The sequence below is a fragment of the Centrocercus urophasianus genome, unplaced genomic scaffold (genome assembly GCF_019232065.1).
Source record: "Centrocercus urophasianus isolate 14NV4802_14NV808 unplaced genomic scaffold, USGS_Curo_1.0 seq_20, whole genome shotgun sequence".
NCBI classification, from domain to species: domain Eukaryota; kingdom Metazoa; phylum Chordata; class Aves; order Galliformes; family Phasianidae; genus Centrocercus; species Centrocercus urophasianus.
This window is the reverse complement of record NW_024884756.1, coordinates 13154335-13174239: the sequence shown is the minus strand read 5'-3', so window position 1 is coordinate 13174239 and position 19905 is coordinate 13154335. Positions and strand designations below refer to the sequence as shown.

The 19905-nt window shown below is 42.7% G+C and overlaps 1 protein-coding gene across 1 annotated transcript in view; it reads right to left on the bottom strand.

Annotated features, from left to right (window-relative positions):
- Positions 1 to 6958: 6958 nt before the first annotated feature.
- RAPH1 (Ras association (RalGDS/AF-6) and pleckstrin homology domains 1) overlaps positions 6959 to 19905 on the bottom strand; it is an 81217-nt gene continuing 68270 nt past the window's right edge. Inside the window, 7 exon segments of the mRNA XM_042822084.1 lie at positions 6959 to 9120; positions 9122 to 9469; positions 13970 to 14112; positions 14772 to 14892; positions 15450 to 15548; positions 18845 to 18955; positions 19604 to 19747. Coding sequence (XP_042678018.1) covers positions 7513 to 9120; positions 9122 to 9469; positions 13970 to 14112; positions 14772 to 14892; positions 15450 to 15548; positions 18845 to 18955; positions 19604 to 19747 — 2574 coding nt within the window. The 3' untranslated portion in view covers positions 6959 to 7512.

Sequence of the window (19905 nt, the reverse complement as noted above, 5' to 3'; positions counted from 1 at the left end):
CACTGTGTTCTGTGAATGTGCCACCACTGCGTCACTCTCCTTCTCTTGTTACAGGCTTTTTGAAACGTGTTGAGGGATGGGGAGACGTGGCTTGTGTATGCAGGAGCCCTGTTCATACAAGGTGAGCTCAGCTCTTCCCCCAGCCTAGGTTTGAATACTGGCATCCAGCTGGCAGCCTTCAGCAGCTCATGTCTCCACTTCTGTGACTGTATTTCCTGTAATTGGCCAGTGCTAGGACACCAGCTTCTTCTTCCAGCACGGATGCCCATGTTGCATTCACAGCTCTGAGCTGCTGTTCGCTAGTAACAACTTTACTTTTAGGCTAAGATTCTTTTGAGCTGGCTGGAGTGCTCTTGTTCACCTTTCCTAAACATCACTCTGCATCTCCAGCATTCAGGCAGAGCTTACTTCCTTGAGACCTGCAAGAACAAACAGCTTCTCTTCTTTCAGTGATGACATGAGTGACCTGGGGCCATGACACTCCAATTGATTTCCCTGTGGTGCAGGCAGCTCTGCTTGTGGTTCAAGTTCTGTTCATGCAGCTGAGTTCTGGTTTTGGTACTGCTGTACTGCTGCAGCTGCTGCTGCTTTTGGCTCAAGGCAGAAATGACTTCAGTTTTACACGTAAGCCCAAGTACCTCAGAGCCTCTCAGAATTAGTGCCCTTCCTACATGAGCAGGAATTCAGTCTGAGTTCTTTAATCTTAATTTTCAAATCCCTGCAGTAGCAGCTCACAAGTGCTGCACAACCAGCCTCTGTGCATCCCCCATGGTACAGCACAATGAATTCTCTGCAGTGGACCCCAGTGCAGGGCTGCGCCAGCACTTACCAGCCATCAGCTGTTTGAGCAGAGCTGAACTGAGTAATGCCAGGACCTTGCACATCTGAGGGAACAGGCAGATGGAAAAGGTGAGCTTTCACTCTGGGTCTTCTTTTTAGACCTGTGGCTGCTATGTACAATGCTACTGATACAGCCAGCTCTGATCCACTGGAAAGAGCTGTGCAAAGGAACAATAAATAGTAATTTTATCAAGAATGAGCAACCTGTAGCAAAGCAGGAGCCCTGTAAAAGGGAGCTGCTGCTGCCCTGAGAACAGAAGGTGGGTTCTGAAAAAGGAAAAGGGCAAGACAGAGGATTAAAACAAATTATTAAATTTAACTACATCTTTATTGAATTGTGCATATTCCATTGTATAATGATCTATATTGGGTACTCTATAATGTATTTCTTTTGTCCTCTCTCATGCTTAAAAAAGTATATTTATACATATATTTATATATATTTATAATATGGCAAAGCTCCCCCCAACCTGAAGCTAGCAGTCTAAAAGAGCTTTGATATTTCTTTTTTGGAAAGGGAGAAGAGGGGAGGCAATCCCATTGAAAGACAGAATGTGCAATTTTCTTTTTTAAAGCAGTAAACATGAATGTATTTACAGCACTCATCACAAGTTTGCTGTATAGACAGATCATCATTGCAGTGACACTTTCTTCTTATATTTGCATCCCCAGTATCGTACAGGATATCACTAGTGGCTGCTACCAGTAGTTACTGTAAGCCATAAAACAAACCGCTGCTCCAGTTCATTTCTGCTCCATGGCAGTCCACTAGGATGAAAGCTAAGATTACAATTGTAACTTGTGAAAGTATTGATTTTCCTTTTTAAATTATAAGTAAAAGTGCTGCACCAAATTAGCAACAAGGGAGTCTTTGAGCACAGGTTCTCTAGCTAAACCGGCCTTTGCCCACGCCCCTTGCACGTCTGTACTCTGTACTCACTTACCTACAATGGTGAGTCAAAGCAAGGGCTGCAGGGCAGCTGACAGCAGCAGCCCTGCTCTCCTGCCACACAGCAGCTGCAGCCCCTGGCAGCTTAGCCTCAGGAGCAGCTGCTGCAAACACATCTGCGTACCTGCAATGTAGCTCTGAATGCATCTTTGGCATCTTAGGAATTCCTGAGTGAGAGAGAACTATTTTCCACTCCGAGGAACAGTTGGTTCAATTCCAAAGTGCAACAGACAGGTTGCCTTTAAGTGTTAACACTTAAGGGGGTTTCCAAAATCTGTTGTTCGAGTTTCTTACTCATTCCCCTCACTAAATTCCTGCTGTAGGGGACTGGGCATAGATGCAGCACCAGCTCCTGTTCCTTCCAGTTCTTCTCTAGCTCTCCTCATTGAGGACATACAATTCCCACAAACAGAGCTCACTGAATCCTTGTCCTACTTATTTTTCTCACATTAGTGGCAGTTACTTTAATTTTACATATGATGGCCAATCATTTGCAATTTAGTGGCTTAAAACTTTTCAAAACTAGACAAAGCCTGTGTCTCATTGGATTGCAGTATTAGTGAGTGCTGACCCCTGCACTGTAATGCTGGTTTTGTCACTTATTTTTTTTAACTGAAGGAGAAAAGGAATTCAGAAAGGAAAATTATTTTAGAAAAATGTACTTATATTTCTAAAATAGAAAGTTTAAAAAGCACCAGCATTTTATAGAAGCTTGTAAGGGAAAGCTGTAGTGTTAAATGCTCTCTGGATTGCAGTCTACTCCAAGTGAAAAAAGGAACACAAAACTGAACACCAGGAGCCACAAATAAGGAAGCTCCTACAACCAAAAAAATAAAATTGCCCTTGTCCCCAGGTCAGGAGCACTGTTTGAACAAGAATATAACTCTACATCTTCACAATGAGAGGGGAAAAAAAAAAAAAGGAAAAACCACCACCAAGAAAACAAAAAGGCTCATATGTTCTGATCACATCTTCACTATCTTTACTACATTCTGGCAGGAGTTTACATTGCTAATGTTTGGACTGAGACAGAACTGCAAGAAAGCACACGTGTGTGACTTCCATCTTATCAGCATATTTATGCCAAACAGAAAATACCTTTACAAACTACTGCTGCTACTTGGAAGTAAATACTAAAAACCAGGAAGAGCATCAAGTGTTGAAAATTCTGCAGGTAACAAATTGAATAAAAATACCACTACAGCTCTAAGAATTTGGCTCTATGTTAACAATATTTTCAGATGGTAATCTTATTCTCTACCACAGCAAATGTTCTCAAGATATAGTTAAAGCCATACAATGTCCCAGTTAATCAAGGAGATGCAACTGATTTTAATGTGACTCACTACTGGAAGTAATGCTCAAGTAAGACCCGTTTATCTTACTTTGAATAAGAGAATTTTACCAGTAATGGCACTACTGCATTGTAGTACTGTTTTACTACTGTACAACACTTTAAATCTATGCAGTTTTCTGTAATAAGCAGAAAAAAATCTTTTTTGCCCTTCTGCAGTTGAAACAGCACTTTTGGTTCCTTTAACTGTGTAAAGAAATAATTTTAACCCAGAGCAAGACTGGCCACTCTGATCTGTGCTACCTGGTTGCCTAAGAGCACAGAACAAAGAAATTAGGAAAACAACAACAACAAAACTCCACACGTGCAACTCCACAACAGTAAATCTTAAAATGCACTTGTTAAAAAATTGCTCCCTCTCCCATTAGTCCTGAAGACAAAGTGATTCAGGTACCTTTGTTGTCTCTCCCTGATGCGTCAGTTGTTCCCTGGTGCTCTGCAGGACATTGCACAGTAAGTTCAGGAGAGGAGCTCTTTGGCTTTGGGGCTGTGCACCACGTTAGAGCAAGTAGTCTTTTGTTGCACGAGGAAGCTACTGCGCAGAGGAAAGCAGGTAATTTCCATGTAAAGAATTAAAATAACTAGATTACTTTCTTTTTTGTGGGTCTTGTGCCTCCTTCCTGGTTTGAAAGGCAAAACAGAAGACTGGCATGTCCATCTCAAACATATTACCAATTATGTGTTTAGAACCACTTGCTAAAGAGCTTTCTTGTTATATCCTTTCTCTCCTCTTGTTACTGCTGTTAGGAGAGCCTAGTTTTTCCCTTCAAAAGCAATTCCCCAAGAGCAGAATGAACAGGAAGTCTGTGAGCCCCTGCTTTCTATGCCCACGCCGCACGGAGAGAACTCTGCTCTCTGCTGGCTGAACAGAGCCCAGCTACCCATAGAGGCAGATGTCACCACTGGAAGAAATCTGAAAGAACAGGCACTGGAACAAAGTACAGTTCCACTATCTGCTCTCACCAACTCCTGCAGAAGCAAGGCTTTCCCTGACATTGAGTCAAATTGTACACATACATGTAATTAGGGCTATCCATTTTCAGCATTCTAGGATGAAACCATGTGCCATCTTTGTGTACAGAGGGTGCTAGCTCGGCCCTCACTTGTTCATTTGAACAGTACCAAAACAGCCCCGCATTTGCAGCAAGAAGCATCTTCCTGCATGTCTGAAATTTGGCTCCTTTGTTTTCTGATGATTTTAGCAAAGAAAATGGTAGAATTCTGAAACCAGTGCACAAGGGCAAAAAACAGCTTGTAAATAAGGCATGCACATGTGCTGTCATAAAAGCAGTAAATACACTAGAAAAGCAAGTTATGTCAACAGGTCTCAGAAGGAGAAAAGGCATCCAGATTTTCCAAACCACTCTGTATCCAGATTTCAGTGCTCATCAGAAGGAAAGCTGCAGCCACTTGCTATATTTCTATATGACTACTTACTAATGAAGGAAGTTGTACTAAGAAGGGTGCCACCTTTGCTGATGCTCATTCTTTGTGCTGTAAAGTTGGTGTTCAATTTCTGTCTCCCAGCAAGCTCTTTAGTAGCCTGCAAAATTAAGCATGGATTTACCGTCTCGTGGGAGATAGTGGGTAAATGAACTCGGGCACAGGAACATTAAAAGAACAAAGCTCAAACACCTCAGAAAAACCTGCACTGAAAACATTGCTCTGCCAAATGCAAATCCCAGAGGCACCTGCACTGAATGAACGGAAGAAAAAAAACGGAACCATCACACACCAACAGAACTGTTTTGCAGAGAAAGAAAGAGAGGAGATAAGCAGAATTCCCTGATTGCTCTCGTCTGGGAGCACGCACTGCATCAACTCACATTTGCACCCTACCAGGAAGCAGAGAATGTGCCACCTGCCTACTGCCAGTATCAGCTGGGGAGTTGTAACTGTGTCTGCACACATTTTGCACCACTGGTGGGTACGAGCCCCTGGAGCTGTATACAGTACAAAGCAGCAGAAGGACCAACATAGAAAATTACAGCACCCATGAATTCCAGTATAGCTTAACAATTTTTCTATTGACTTATTAGCCAGCTATACTGACCATGCTCAAAATCAACAACATAAATGCTTTTAAGGACACTTCATAAGCACAAAAGTAGTAGAAACAGAAATTTGTGAACAATCTGAAAGATAGAAAAAAAGTGCCTTTCCACAGCAGTGCTTTAAAAATGCACACAATGGTATATCCTTATTGCTCAAAAAAACTAGTCTGAAATACTAAAATAATTTCCAGAGGTGCTGAAAGAGATTTCAAGAAGGGATATGAAACAGGAAGGCAGAGACAGCACCATTGATTTTTCTCTTTTCATGATGCACTTATTTAAAATTATATAGTTATAGATGCGCCATTTTTCCTTCTAATTGGCAAACGTTTTCCTATTGATAAATTATTCACAAAGACATTTATTTTATTATTTAGATTTAAAAAAACCTATAAAAAAGGAACAGCAAGCCCTCTCACAATATTTCTATCAGCCAGAATTTCTCTACCACGAGCTTAGCTTGTACCTTACTTTAACGCTTGAAGACACCGTCAGGTTAAACTACTGCCTTTGTTTCACTTTTTGGGGGAAGGAAAGCATGTAATAATACTTGCTTTTAGAGAAAAGGTAAACAATAATAAAATCCTTTTGACATCTGAGCCTTGACAGCATCCCTGTTGTGCCCAAGGAAGTTATAACAACCAAGGATGACCTGGGTACAGGCCCGATATTCTGCTTAACCTACATAGATTGTATACCACTACCCTGTACGGAGCATGCATAACACACAAGAGCACTTACGCTAACTGCACTAACTTACTGTGTCCAAGCCATGGCTAAAGCAGCATCGTGAAACTTCTGAAGTACAAAAAAAGGACTGTGGTACCTGATGCCGTGATTGTGACTCTGTGGCAAACAAAAAAAAACACCAAAGCAAATATTTCCTACTCATGCAGCCCCTTAAAACTGTCTGCTAACATTATTGCCTCTAAAAGAATTTTTTTTTTCCAGTCCTCCCCTTAGCTGTTAGAAGTGCAACTTCATAATTAACAGCTCTATGTGTTGATCACAGTTCCTGGCACGTCAAAGAAAAGAGAATTGCAGCTGTGTTTGCCTCAAGTTACCAATACTTTCTCTCTTTCTAGAAAGTAATATTTCCTGACAGCTACTAATGAATTACAAACAGTACTTTTAACTGTTTCCAGACACTTGTTTCTGTAACAGTAACACATCTTACTGGGCACAGACAGCATGAGACTGCGCTAGGTATGTTCATTTGAGAACGTAACACTGCCAAAACCTACCTGTTTGTTCAGGGAAAGAGTTACACGTACAAGTGGTGCGTCCACAGGGGTCAGCCTTGTGGGTCGGCACTGGTTGCAGGAGTCCTGGCAGCTTTCAGAAGGGGTTAACAGAAATAGTCACCTTGTGTCATAAAAACAAATGATCAAGCCTACTACAAAGTCAAGATGCATAATGGATTGGAATATTATGTACTTCTCCTAGTTATTCATGGACAAATAACTTCAAATTAATTTGTAGCAGTGTATATTTTTAAACTATTTGCAAGGAAGGGGGAGGTTCTTTATAGTATAAATATATTTCACTCCAGCCCACTATATATAAAATCTATTTTCTTCCTCATAACATACTCGTTTTCAGTAGTATTATGACCAGAATGTTTTGGTATGTTGTGTTTGCATTTTTAATCAATGACCAGCGTGCAGTTACTAGCAGACTCAACCCTGCACCATTTACCCATCACAAACTGCCAAATTGTTTGCTTGTTTGTTTTCCCTGCTTTTTTTTTTTTTTCCTTTCTTCCTTTCTCCTTCTTTCTTTAAAGTGCCCCCGACAGTTTCATCTTTACAATCAGATTGGTTACAGAGTCCGATTCCCAATAACATAGCGACTGAAACAATAAATACAGATCTACAAAAACATTCTGGTTATCTTCTATAATTGCAATGAAATATATCACAATATATTATATACCTACACTTATAATACATGCACAAACATGTCTCACATGGACAGACACTACAAAAAATTATCTTCCCCCCCAAATGCAGAAAAAGTAAGAAAAAGGGATTTTGGTCCAATCCATATGAAGGGTAAAAGAAATTGAAAATGTTAAGTCAACACCTCTCTACCCACCTCCCCCAATAAAATACTGACAACCCCCTGCCCCCAACTGTTTTGGCCTAGCCATGAGGGGGGAATGTCTATCTTTAGCCTTGACTACAGTTTGAGATCACCTCTTTTGACAGGGCTATTATCCACGTCCCCACATTCTCTCCAAGTGCACAACATCACGGGTTGGCTGGTCACAGAGCAGCCACAAGTCATGGAGAGCACCGGCCCCGGGTGACCGACTACCAGTCCCGTGACAACTTAGTGTTCTGATCCCTCTTGGGAGGCGCGGGGGGTGGCCCCCTCCGTAATGTTGCATAGCCAGATATGTGGCTGCCCCCGAAGCTGCTCGTCTTCTGCTGATCGGCCAGAAGCTCCGGTGGGGGCGGTGGCAAGGCCATGTCGTCCATGGTGGCAGTGGGCTCTGCTCTGGACATCCGGGCAGAGGAGAGGGAGCCGTGCCGGGTGATGGATTTCCGCTGCAGCGTCCGGTTGAGGTCTGCCAGGAATCCTGGCTGAACGCTAAGGCTAGACTTGGGTGAAGTGGGCACTTGGGGGCCAGGTGTTGCCGGTGACTCTGCGACATCTGCCTGTGTCAGCCGAGTGCTGTCGTTCCGCTTCGGACGTGTGGGTGGTGGAGCTTTTTTAACTGATGGTTTCGACCACGCCTGAGGCTGAGGGTTGACCACAGCAACTTTTGGAGAAGTGCTGCCTGAAAACACAGATGGTATCTCAACGGGGGGGAGAGGAAGATCTATTTCAGGTGGTGGTGGTGGAAAGTCTGAATCCGACGGCGGAGAAGGAAACTCAACCATAGGTTCCTTCCCTGATACACCTGGAGCAAGAGCCTTGGCCGGGATCCCTCCCTGCGGAAGGACGATGGGCAAGCTCACACCAGAGAGATTGAGCTTTCCGGGCTTTGGAGGGGCCACAGGAGGTGATGACTCCTTTGATGGAGACCCTGATGGCTCTGGTGGGTGTGCAAATTTGCTGACAAGGCGGTCCACTGAAGGTCTCTTGGACTCACTGTACTCAGTGGAGCTGGTGGACTTGATGCTGGAGTTCCGCTGAGGTGTTGGAGGCGGTTTCTTTGCTCCAGGGCTTGATGTCTTGCTGGTCTTTTTGACTGGAGACCCTGATTTGTCAGGGGGGGGAGAACCTGCAGAGGTAGCTGGGGAAGGAGGCGGAGGAGGAAACACTAAGCTGCTCTCTGGTGGAGGAGGTGGGAAATCCGGTGAGGGAGCAGAGGCAGGCTGCCATTTGGGTTTTGCCTTCACCGCTGGAGGTGACTGGGGAGCCACACTCAAAGGAAGGGGTTTCAGAGGCTGGGGCTCAGTGGCAGGTGGGGTGGGAGGAGGTGGGAACTGGCTGACTATCTGCTTCACTACTGACGGCACTGGGGACTGAGGTGATGGGGGAGGCTTCATAGAAAAACTCTGCTGCTTTGGAAATGTTGGGGGAGGAGTGGGGCCCAGAGGGGCCGGGGGCAGCGGAGGCACCTGGGGAGATGTGACACTTGGCTGTTTCTTACTTGCAAGAGGCAAGGGAACTGGCACAGGGGAGGTGATGTGTGAGACCCCTGGTGACGCTGCTTCCCTGCTCGGCGGGGGGGGGACAGCTGTCATGAGAGGCTTTGGGGGTGCTGGGGGTGGTGGTGGGGCAGGCACAGGGGGAGGAGGTGGTGGCAATGGTGAGGCAGCAGCAGCCACCTGACTTATATTTGGTTGAACCTGATGGATTTTGGGAGGGGGTGGTGGAGGTGTGAACTGTGGTACAGAGGGGGCAACAGGTGCCGGCTTCAGTTGTGCCATGGCTGAGCCCGGTGTGGGGGGAGGAGGAGGGGGGGGGGGGAGGTGGCATGACTCCATTGGGCGGCACCCGTACCTGGGCCTTCCCTGAGGAGGGAGGGGCCGGGGGGGGCTGCTGTGCAGCAGCAGGGGCCTTGGAAAAAGGCCCACCGTGCTGGGCAGCATTCTGCAGCCTGGTGATGGTGCTGTACTTAACAAACATGGCAGCAGGTGAGGCAGCAGATGGGGCGGCCTGGCTGGGGAGCGGAGGTGGCGGCGGAGGAGGGGCAGGCCCGGGGGCGGGGGGGGGGGGGGATGGCTGTGATGCTGAATAGGGGGTCACCACTTTTGTCTGTGGGGACACAGGAGGTGCAACAGAGATGAAGGGCCGACCTGCAGGCTCCATTCGCACCTATTTAGAAGGGATTTTTAGTGAAAGTAGAGAGGGAGAAAAAGATAGAGAGGAAGGGAGGGAGGGAGACAAAGAGATTATGAAGTCAAGATCTAAATGAACCTATCATTAAAAATTAAGTGGCAGGATTATAGCATGCAGGAATATTAGGAAAACAATGCAGCAAGAGATAGTCCTTTACCCTGACAAGCCTGAACTGTACAGTATGGCCAGCCAGCCAGGCCGGTAGGGAAAGGTGGCAGGAATCACCGGGGCCAGGTCTACTTCAATCTATGCTGAACAGCAGGAAGAAAATAGTTTTTTTTTTTTTTTCTGGGGGACAGGCAGCTGTACCAAGTGCGAATCACTGATCCTCCTGTGAGCAAGCATAATGAACCAGACTGAACGTTGCCCAGAGTGCCCCTGGCCACAACAAATGACACCATGCAGAGCAAGAGCCTGCAGGCATCTTTTCACTCAGTAAAACTAGAGTTAAACCATACCCAGGCCTCCCTGAGCATCTGGCAAGCCTTCGTGTTGTTAGCTTAGGCCTTAATACTGCTTAGCATTACAGAGCGCAGAAATCCTGAACTGCTCTAAAACACATGAAGAGCAAGCTCTATGGAGATTCTGAGATCCTTCTATTCCACATGCTCTGACATCAAACGCTGTCAAGAGAAAAAAAAAAAAAAAAAAAAGAGCAGAAAGAGGGAGTAATAAAGTCTCCTAAGAAAATTTCCACAGAAGGAAACGCTTAGAGACAGTTAGCTTGGAAAAGCTAGGCATGCAGCTATTATGTCATTAGAAAAAAGAAAGACTGGGGAGAACTGTATAAGTGAAACAGCAATGGAAAAGCAGCAGGCAATGCTTTAGTCTACTTATTGGGTTTTCTTCTTGTTAAATTGTTTCTCTAAAATTGTAAACCTACATTCTTATTAAAAATTAAAAAGGTAATGACATTATTCAAGTTTATCAGAACTACAATCACCTAGTACAAAGTGGTTTTGCTACAAGCCAAGTTGTCATCTTCACAGTGTACAGCTTAAAATCATGCATTAGAAACATAACACCAACACGGCAACTAAGCACACTCCGTACCTAACTTCACTGGTATGTATTATGCCACAAATTAGCCCAGTTATGCTCATTTGTGCTGTATAAACTTGCTTATAGTTGTTTTAAACACAGGTGCACAGTTTCTATATGCACAGGAATAACACAAATGTTAGAGTAAGAAACAATAAATAGCAATTTACAACTAACGTAGGTGTGCCTCTACCTGTCATATTAAGCATGTAAAGCAAGAGTGTACATAGTTCGGGAGCTACATCAACGTGTTCACACAAGCAAGGGGAAATCTTGATCTCTTGCATATTGTTAGTCTGTAATTACCATTCTCCCAATCACTCAAGTTAATGTATTTTCAAGTAGCAGCCCCTGACCTTAATTCTGCCCTGTATAAGGCACCACGGGTGTGCTGACCTTAGCTGTGCTGAGCTTCGCTTTTGATACCTGAGACAGCAAAAGGCAACAGGAAAAATAAAAGCAGCATAAAACAAATAGGGAGACTGAGACATAAAAGAACAGCTATCTCTGAACAGCAAGATTTTAGAGAATCTGAAACAGGGAACTGTTCCTCATGCCTTGTCACGTAAACACACAGAGCACTCACTTTGACACCATGTGTAGCATCTCATTTGAAATAACATTTTCAAAATCTAACAAGAAAAACAAGACAGTGAGATTTTCACTGCCCAGCTGTGATGAATGTGTGCGGGTGAACACAGCGTTCTTTAGGCAGAGTAGTCTTTCAAAATATGAACTGGACAGACTGGCATTTTGGAAAGGCAGCCACTTAAGTCTTAGGTTTACCTCATCCATTGAAGACAGTCATTTTCACAGTGAGCAAATTGAGCACGCAATGGGAAAGATTACTGTACTGCAGGATGGCAATCTATTCCCACTTTCATATAAGCAAATTACATTTCCACAATCAGAAAAAATTTTCAATCAGACTTCGCTTACAGAAAAACCTTGAAACAGATAACTGTGTATCTTAAAAACGACCTACTGCACTGCATACTATCTCAATTCATATTTTTATCATATATCACCATGGCTATCTGGAAATCCCCCAAATCCTATAAAAATAACAGTAACTACTGTTTAAAACAGTAACTGTGAGGTTTCTTCAGCTGTTTTTCCTAAGTAAACAAGCTTTTGCATTTGAATTGTTTGCAATCTCTTCCTGTGACAGTTGCATTTGGACTGGTTGGCCAATTTTAGCCAAACATGACAGGTGTAAATCTCAGTATATTTTCAACTTCAAAAAATGGAAGTGAAATTCTTGGCACCTTTAAATGGGGGAAAAGCAGGCAGAACCAGAAAGCAGTGCAACATCCCGACCAGCCTCAATGTCATCAACCTGCTGGCCAAGAGGTGCTCTGTTCTGCCCTGCTTGTTGAAGGAGGTAAGAAAAGGGTGACATGGGGAAGAGACAGTTGCAGAAGTGGAAAGGACACACTGAACAAGCCAAGCCTCCATTAATTTTGACACTTGCAACAACCTGCCTTATATATTTCTTAAGCAAGCTCTGTCACCAAAAGCTAAAGCACTGGAGAATTACTAACTCTGAAGATACTGTTTGGAGACTGATCTCCCTAAACCAGCACGGCTCAGTATCTACAATTGCAGGTGCTTTTTCACGTCAAATACAATTGTATCAATACTGTTGTTTCCTTTCTCGTAACAGTTAAATATTTTCTGTTGTTAACCCTTCCTTGGGCCAGACCTGCACAGGTTAAAAAAAAAATACTGTAGTTTTACTTAAGTTAAATTTGTGACCAATTTACTCGGGATTTTCTTAGCATGGTTTCAAGGTTTTCAATAATTTTACAAGGTTAACTTCATTTGAATTCTTTGGATGTTTTACTTTGATCCCTTCACCTGTGCTATGTGTGAGGAAGAGAAATACACCTTGAAGTAAATTTGTACAAATAAAGGAATTAGAATTGATGAAAGCTTGAAACATGGATGGCTCTTAATAGGGAATAGTCTGAATATTTTATTTGTAAAAATGCTTTAATCAGATAACAAAAATTATTGGGGTTTATTTAAATGAGCAATTGCCATTGGCACTATGGACTGGATAAGAACAGCGGTGGTCCAAGGTGCTAAAATTCAATTTTTCTCCAAAATTTCATAGAAGCAAGAAGCAAGATCTCGCATGAAAACCAAAACCTCAGAAAACACTGACATTACAGTCTCATAGCAGTACTCTTCCATCTCTGTTGGATAACATGCTAGACAGACTCGCATGCCCTGTCTTTTTGATCCACCCAGCCCCTGCACAAATGATGCATCCTGTACACATACACAAGCCATGTGCTGATGAACATGCAGCAGGTTTTGCACACATGCGGCAGAAAAATCCGGGTCAGAGTTTAGCAAGCTATGTTCCTGGGCTGTGTACTATTTGCTATTACATTGAGATAATTTCCAAGCCTGCAGACACTACAGAAAATTTCCAAGTCTCAAAGAAAACACCCAAGTCATTTTTCACATTGCGCCACCTGTACTTTTTCATTTGTACATGTAATTAACGTTGTGTCTTATTTCTAGTTATTCATCTGATGCACCAGCATCAGGTGTAGTGACCCATGGTTTTCTTTTAAAAAACCTGCTTCTCTGGCTTGAACCTACAGTCTGAGAAAGATTCAAAACTGCATGAGTGAAGGTACCTTCCCGCAACGTACATAACTGCTGCACTTAATACCAGTATTATGGCTGTTCAGGAAATTCCTTTGAGCCTGACAACCAACCAGATGAAAGGACGGTTCTGCTGTCTGTGAAGGCATTCACTACACCAGTCAACTACTAGACATAACACTAACCAAATCACCACAGGCCCCAGGAGTAAATGGATTAGTGTCTTTTGTAACTTTCTATCAGCAACAGGAGATATCAAGTCTTTAACCTCAAACGCAGTTGATTTTAATACTGCTGCTTAACAGTACTTGTGTCTACCGCCTTCATTTCCACACAATATAATACCAAACGTTGGAACCCAAACTACTAGAGTGCGCCTTATACAGGCGTACCTGCCTTCAGGTCTCAGTTGTCCGTGGAATTTACAGTGGAAAGATGTGGCCAGTTAACAGAAGAAAATCTTAGCGAATTAATTTCATTTGTTAGCTTCTAACAGCTGATCTTTTTATTTGTTCTTTATACAACGCTAATTAATAAGATTATTGTGAAGGGCTCTTGCATGCCTTCAAAGACCAAAAGGCTTCTGTGCACACTAATAAAAACAAGAACAGAAAGTTCTATGAGTGAATTCCCTGAAAAAGTGATTCCTGGGGAAAAAAAACCAAACGCATTACATGGCAGTGTATGTAAATAACACAGAGTAAAAAAGATGAAAAAAAATCCATCCCCACTTCAGACAGAGGTGGAAGAGGTAATGCTCTGTCTTGTGCATTCTGTTGTGTGTTGATTCTCAAACTAAAATCTTCTTGTTACCTTGCTGGATTCCTCCAGTTGCGTGCCTCGCTTCCAGGCCTCAGAGAACATGGAGCTGACAATACTTTGGGAACGGACATGTCCAGTTGGCTGGGTGTCAGAAACTCCACTGTCAGATTGATTAGAATGATTTGATTGAGATTCTGTTTAAAAGAAAGTGAAGAAACAGCATATGTTTCTGAACATAAGAGTGAAGCCACCATGCTTACAATGGAACTCTATGTGACATTTACTGGTCATGCTTGTGAAACATTTAATTCCAACAAATGACACTGTTCCCACAAACTACTCTGTATGTTCCCACTCACAGCCAGCCCACTGAAGACTGCTGTCTAGACGACAAAACAGAATAACAGAGCATATTCCTGCAGGCACACAAAATTTGCCCCAGAAGCAGAATCCCCATTTTGAATCTGGGACGAGACTGTCTGGAAGTTTCTCTTTGGGCAGTGATTCTTTCCCAATTACCAGTTTAAAAAATGTCAGTCAGCAAAAGCCACTTGCATCATTAAAGCATAGAGCTGGATTTTTTTAAATTATTTTTTTCAAATACATGAAGATAGAGGCATCACAAATTTGAAAGGAAGCTTCCTCTTATCAGTATCAGAAAAACAAACTCTTCTGGAGGCTCATGACAAAGTACTATAAGTTCTGAAAATGCGCCACGGCAAGTAACGTAAAACACATTTTTAGATTAATAGTCCATTCCCCCCTCAAATAGCTTCACTTACAGTCTCCAAGTATTTGGTAACAAAAAAGAAGTAATTAAATCTTTCAATTAAGAGACAAGTCACATAATTACCTGGCAAACTAGATGAGCTGGAGCCTGACTTGATACTGGAGCTAGACAAGGAAGTCCAGTCATATGCCGATTCTGTTCTCTTTAGTGCATCTTGATAGTTCATATACAGTTGCTTCCCATACTAAGTGAAATGACAAACAAATTTAACTACTCTATAGGCTAACTACTATATAGGCTGTGTACCCTTTTCGGTCTGTTGATCTTCAACTTTAGCTTCTTTGTTCCACCTTTTTCCCCCCTCAGAAAAAGGAGAAACACCCAGAGACAAAAAAGCATGCTCTCTGTGAAGGATTTCACACAGAATTAATTCAGTGCAAATTTCATTTTGCTTTACTTAACAGCAGTGGCAGCTTCCTCCCCACAAACTTTTGCATTTTACTTAATGAATTGCTAAAAAAAAATTAAAAATTGTTTAAGCTAGAACAGACAGCATCAAACCAGCTAGATAATGCAAGAAGTGGGCCTAACACAAGCTGGAGATATTAGAAAACAATTATGTGAAACCCAAAAGGGAGCTGGCTAACATTAAGCCAAGATACCAATTTTGTCATTTGACAACTAAGGTTACCAGAAATAGAAGAAATGTTTCGTGTGGATTCAGCACGTGTTTTGCCAAATAACTGCAAATAGTTTCATACAGACCATGACAACAATGGAAGACTGGCTGGAGGATGTTACCTTAGCAATGCGGATGCCATTGATCCATTGGTGTAGAGTTCTTACATCATCACAGCAAAGATACTTGATATACTGGGATTTCTTCTGGATCTGAGGATGCTGCATAAAAACATTAACAATTACCATTATTTAAATGGGTAGGAAGGTAAGGAAAGCTATTTAACTGCTAAGTTTTATAAAGACAAATTTACTGCTCTTGAATGGTAGTACATGTTTTGAGTTCACTTACAAATATTTGAAAGCATTTCAGGAGGTAGGGGAACTGTTTTACACAGAGATTGGCAGCGTGTCAGTGAGCACTGACTTCAGGTATGAAACACTAGGAAAGGGTGAGTCTTTCAGTATTTTAGTTCTGCACCTTTTATCTACCTACAGAGCCTTCTGTACCCTGAGGCTCTTCATACATGTTTCTACTCTCAAACCAAGTGGTCAGAACAGTCTCAGCTTGTAAAAACATTGCAAGCAAAAGACAGCCAAAGTGCACAGAGTTTTCTCCTTTACTGCCCCCCTATGGACTAACCACCACTGCAGGGAGACAAATAGTATTTCAATCTTTCCCTCACGCCGACATACAGTTCCGTGGAGGACACTCTTCTTCTAATTTTTAACTAATGTTAAAAATTTAACTTCAATATTCTCATGTCTTCCCTTATGCTTACAACAGTAATAAATTACTTTTTAAAAATCTATTGAGATAAAACTTTGGTTTATTCTGGGTGCTAGGCAGGGGGGTTGGAACTACATGATCCTTGAGGTCCCTTCCAACCCAGGTGATTCTGTGATTCTGTGATCAATACACTTGAAAAAAATAATTCATCCATAAAAATGATACAGATAGAAAGTGGCATACAAACATAAGAAATCAGTTTTACACAAGTAACTAATAATTATACCTACAAACAGTGGTATTTTTGCATTTAATTGCATTCAATTAACTATTCCAGTGACTTATAAGAACAAAGAAAATATTTCCAATTTTAATTTTATGCCTTCCTCCTTAATCTCATGTCCCAAACTTGACACTCAATGTCTACCTGTCAGTGGGCCCAAACATTATGCCCTCTGTTAAAAGAAGGGCAACATGTTTTCTTCACATCACAGACTGGCAGCCACACACTCCAGGCACAACAACCATTTTAATGTACTGATGTCTGTACCCAGCACCACATGACACAAGATGATATAAAGTTAGAAAGAAAATTTAAGTCGAACTGTAACTATCTTGTTACTTGCGCCATTTTCAAATTCATGAAAATACTTTACTTGCTACAAACATACTGTGAAAATATTTTAAACAGCTTTGTAGCTAGCTATCTTCACAGAATCACAGAATTGTAGGGGTTGGAAGGGACCTCCAGAGATCATCGAGTCCAACCCCCCTGCCAAAGCAGGTTCCCTACAGTAGGTCGCACAGGTCGGCATCCAGGCAGGTCTTGAACATCTCCAGAGAAGGAGACTCCACCACCTCCCTGGGCAGCCTGTTCCAGTGCTCCGTCACCTCACTGTAAAGAAGTTCTTGCGCACATTTGTGCGGAACTTCCTATGCTGCAGTTTCTGGCCGTTTCCCCTTGTCCTGTCTCCACTCACCACTGAAAACAGTCTGGCCTCGCCATTCTGCCCCCCACACCTTAGATATTTGTAGACCTGGATCAGGTCCCCTCTCAGTCTTCTTTTCTCAAGGCTGAACAGACCCAGTTCACTCAGCCTTTCCTCATAGGAGAGATGCTCCAGGCCCTTCACCATCTTTGTGGCCCTCTGCTGGACTCTTTCCAAGAGATCCTTGTCTTTTTTGTACTGGGGAGCCCAGAACTGGACGCAGTACTCCAGATGAGGTCTTACCAGGGCAGAGTAGAGGGGGAGGATCACCTCCCTTGACCTGCTGGACATGCTCTTTTTAATGCACCCCAGTAAGCCATTGGCCTTTTTGGCCACAAGGGCACACTGCTGGCTCATGGCCAGCCTGTCATCCACCAGGACACCCAGGTCCCTTTCCGCAGAGCTCCCCTCCAGCAGCTCATCCCCCAACCTGTACTGGTGCATGGAATTATTCCTCCCCAGATGCAAGACTCTACACTTGCTTTTGTTAAACCTCATCTGTTTTTTTTCTGCCCAGCTCTCCAGCCTGTCCAGGTCTTGCTGAATGGCAACACAGCCTTCAGGCGTGTCAGCCAATCCTCCCAATTTCGTATCATCAGCAAACTTGCTGAGGGTGGCCATTATCCCCTCATCAAGGTCATTGATGAAGATGCTGAACAAGACCGGACCCAGCACAGACCCCTGAGGAACACCACTGCTTACAGGCCTCCAACCAGACTCTGCACCACCAACAACGACCCTCTGTGCTCTGCCAATCAGCCAGTTCTCAACCCACCTCACTGTCCACTCATCTATCCCACACTTCCTCAGCTTTGTTATAAGGATGTCGTGGGGGACAGTATCAAATGCCTTGCTGAAATCAAGGTAGACTACATCCACTGCTCTCCCCCTATCCACCCAGCCAGAGACAGCATCATAGAAGGCTACCAGGTTGGTCAAGCACGACCTCCCCCTTGTGAACCCATGCTGACTACTCTTGATAACTTGCAGGAACTAACACTATTTTGAACAATGTGTGAGAGTTAAGGAAGGTTTTTGTTTTGTTGGTTTTTTTCGTTTGTTTGTTTGTTTTTTCTTTGTAGGGGCAAGTAGTGACAGGAGGGAGATGGCTTTAAACTGAAAGAAGGTAGATTTAGACTAGGTATCAGGAAGAAATTCTTTACTGTGAGGGTGGTGAGACATTGGAACAGGTTGCACAGAGAGGTTGTGAATGCCCCCTCCCTGGAAGCATTCAAGGCCAGGCTGGATGGGGCTGTGAGCAACCTGGTCTAGAGGAAGGTGTCCCTGCCTATAGCAGGGGGGTTGGAGCCAGATGAGCTTAAAGGTCCATTCCAACTCAAACCACACTATGATTCTATGAAATTGATGCAATCTAAATCAACCAAAAGCATTAATTAATAACTCTACAGTTTAAGATTAGGTCACTGATTTCATAACGTTTTTTTCTACTTGTACTTTTATTTGTCTTAATACTAAGAAGTTTCTTCCCTTACAGCATCCCTGTCTCCCCAAGTTGGGCAATATGGGTGGGCTTGACACTAATACCAATTTGTGCACTACTCTGAACATATGCTCTCGGAGGACAGGAAAACCCTGACATTAGTGTTTCAAAGAGCATTAAATCCAGTAAATCTGCATTCCTGTAAGGCAGCTGCCAAAGATTTTGGTGTAATACTTGATAACAATTAAATAGAACGATTAAATAGAGTAGGAATTGTCAGTCTGGCAATTCAGAGCAATATGTAAATATTTACAAAGTCATGAGGAGCACAGAGAACAGGCAACAACTATTCTCCTACCTTCAGCACTAAGCAGTAGTCTGTGGGAGCTTTGTATTTGTTCCGATAGTCCTGTCCGTAGTAAACGTTGACATGATCTAGCTGTAGAAAGCACACGAGATCCCGCGAGACCTATTGAGTACAAAAATACTAATTTACAAAACAGCTACGTAAGAAAACCACAAACACTGAAAAAGAAAAAAAAAAGAAAAAAAAATATCAAACCACTTTAGTGTTAAGATTCAGTACTAATATGATACTATCATTAGTTTCAATCTGATTCTAACACTACCAGTACAGCAAGGGAATACAGCCATGCATAAACTCTTCCATCAGACCTTTTTAATCAGGATATTCCTTTTCAAATTCTGTCTATTGTGTGTTCATTTGTATTTTGCCTCTTGACAACCAATTACAGCAGACTGCTAATAATTACTCAGCATTGCTATCAGAATGGATTAAATAGGACTGATTTGACTGGGAACTTTTACATTTGCTGTTAATTAATCTTAGTGAATCTTGGGTGTTTCTGACCACCTAAGCCCAAACTCACTCAAAAAACAGACCCCCGTTGTCTTGCATTTTTAAATACGGGGTTAGACAATTCATATCAAGTGTTACCACAGTAATTTATAGTACATCTACAATTCACTTGCACAACAAAGCTGCACTTTTAATTAAAGGCTCTGGGCAGGGCACACAGCTAATAAAGCTGAGTCTTGTACCCGAATGATTTCTCAGCAATAAAAAAGACAGGTAAATTGCTTTAAAATAGCATACCTTTGCCTTCCCCTTAGGAACATAGTAGATTCCTGAAGCTCGTAGAAGAAAGTAACGTTTCTTCCAAGACTTCTTACCATCCTCTTTCAGCCACAGAACTCCTTCAATTTCTGGCACAGTTACAGAACTTCCACAGAAACATTCCTGGAGATAAAAAACAGTGGTTTGAAAAGTGACACAAAGAGAACGTACAGCATGCAGTGTTTTGTTTTGCTTTTTATTGAGACTGAAATTCCGCATCTAAGGAATGCACACTTATTAAGGAAAGGTTTTTCTCTGTGCAATATGATCAAGTGGAAGCG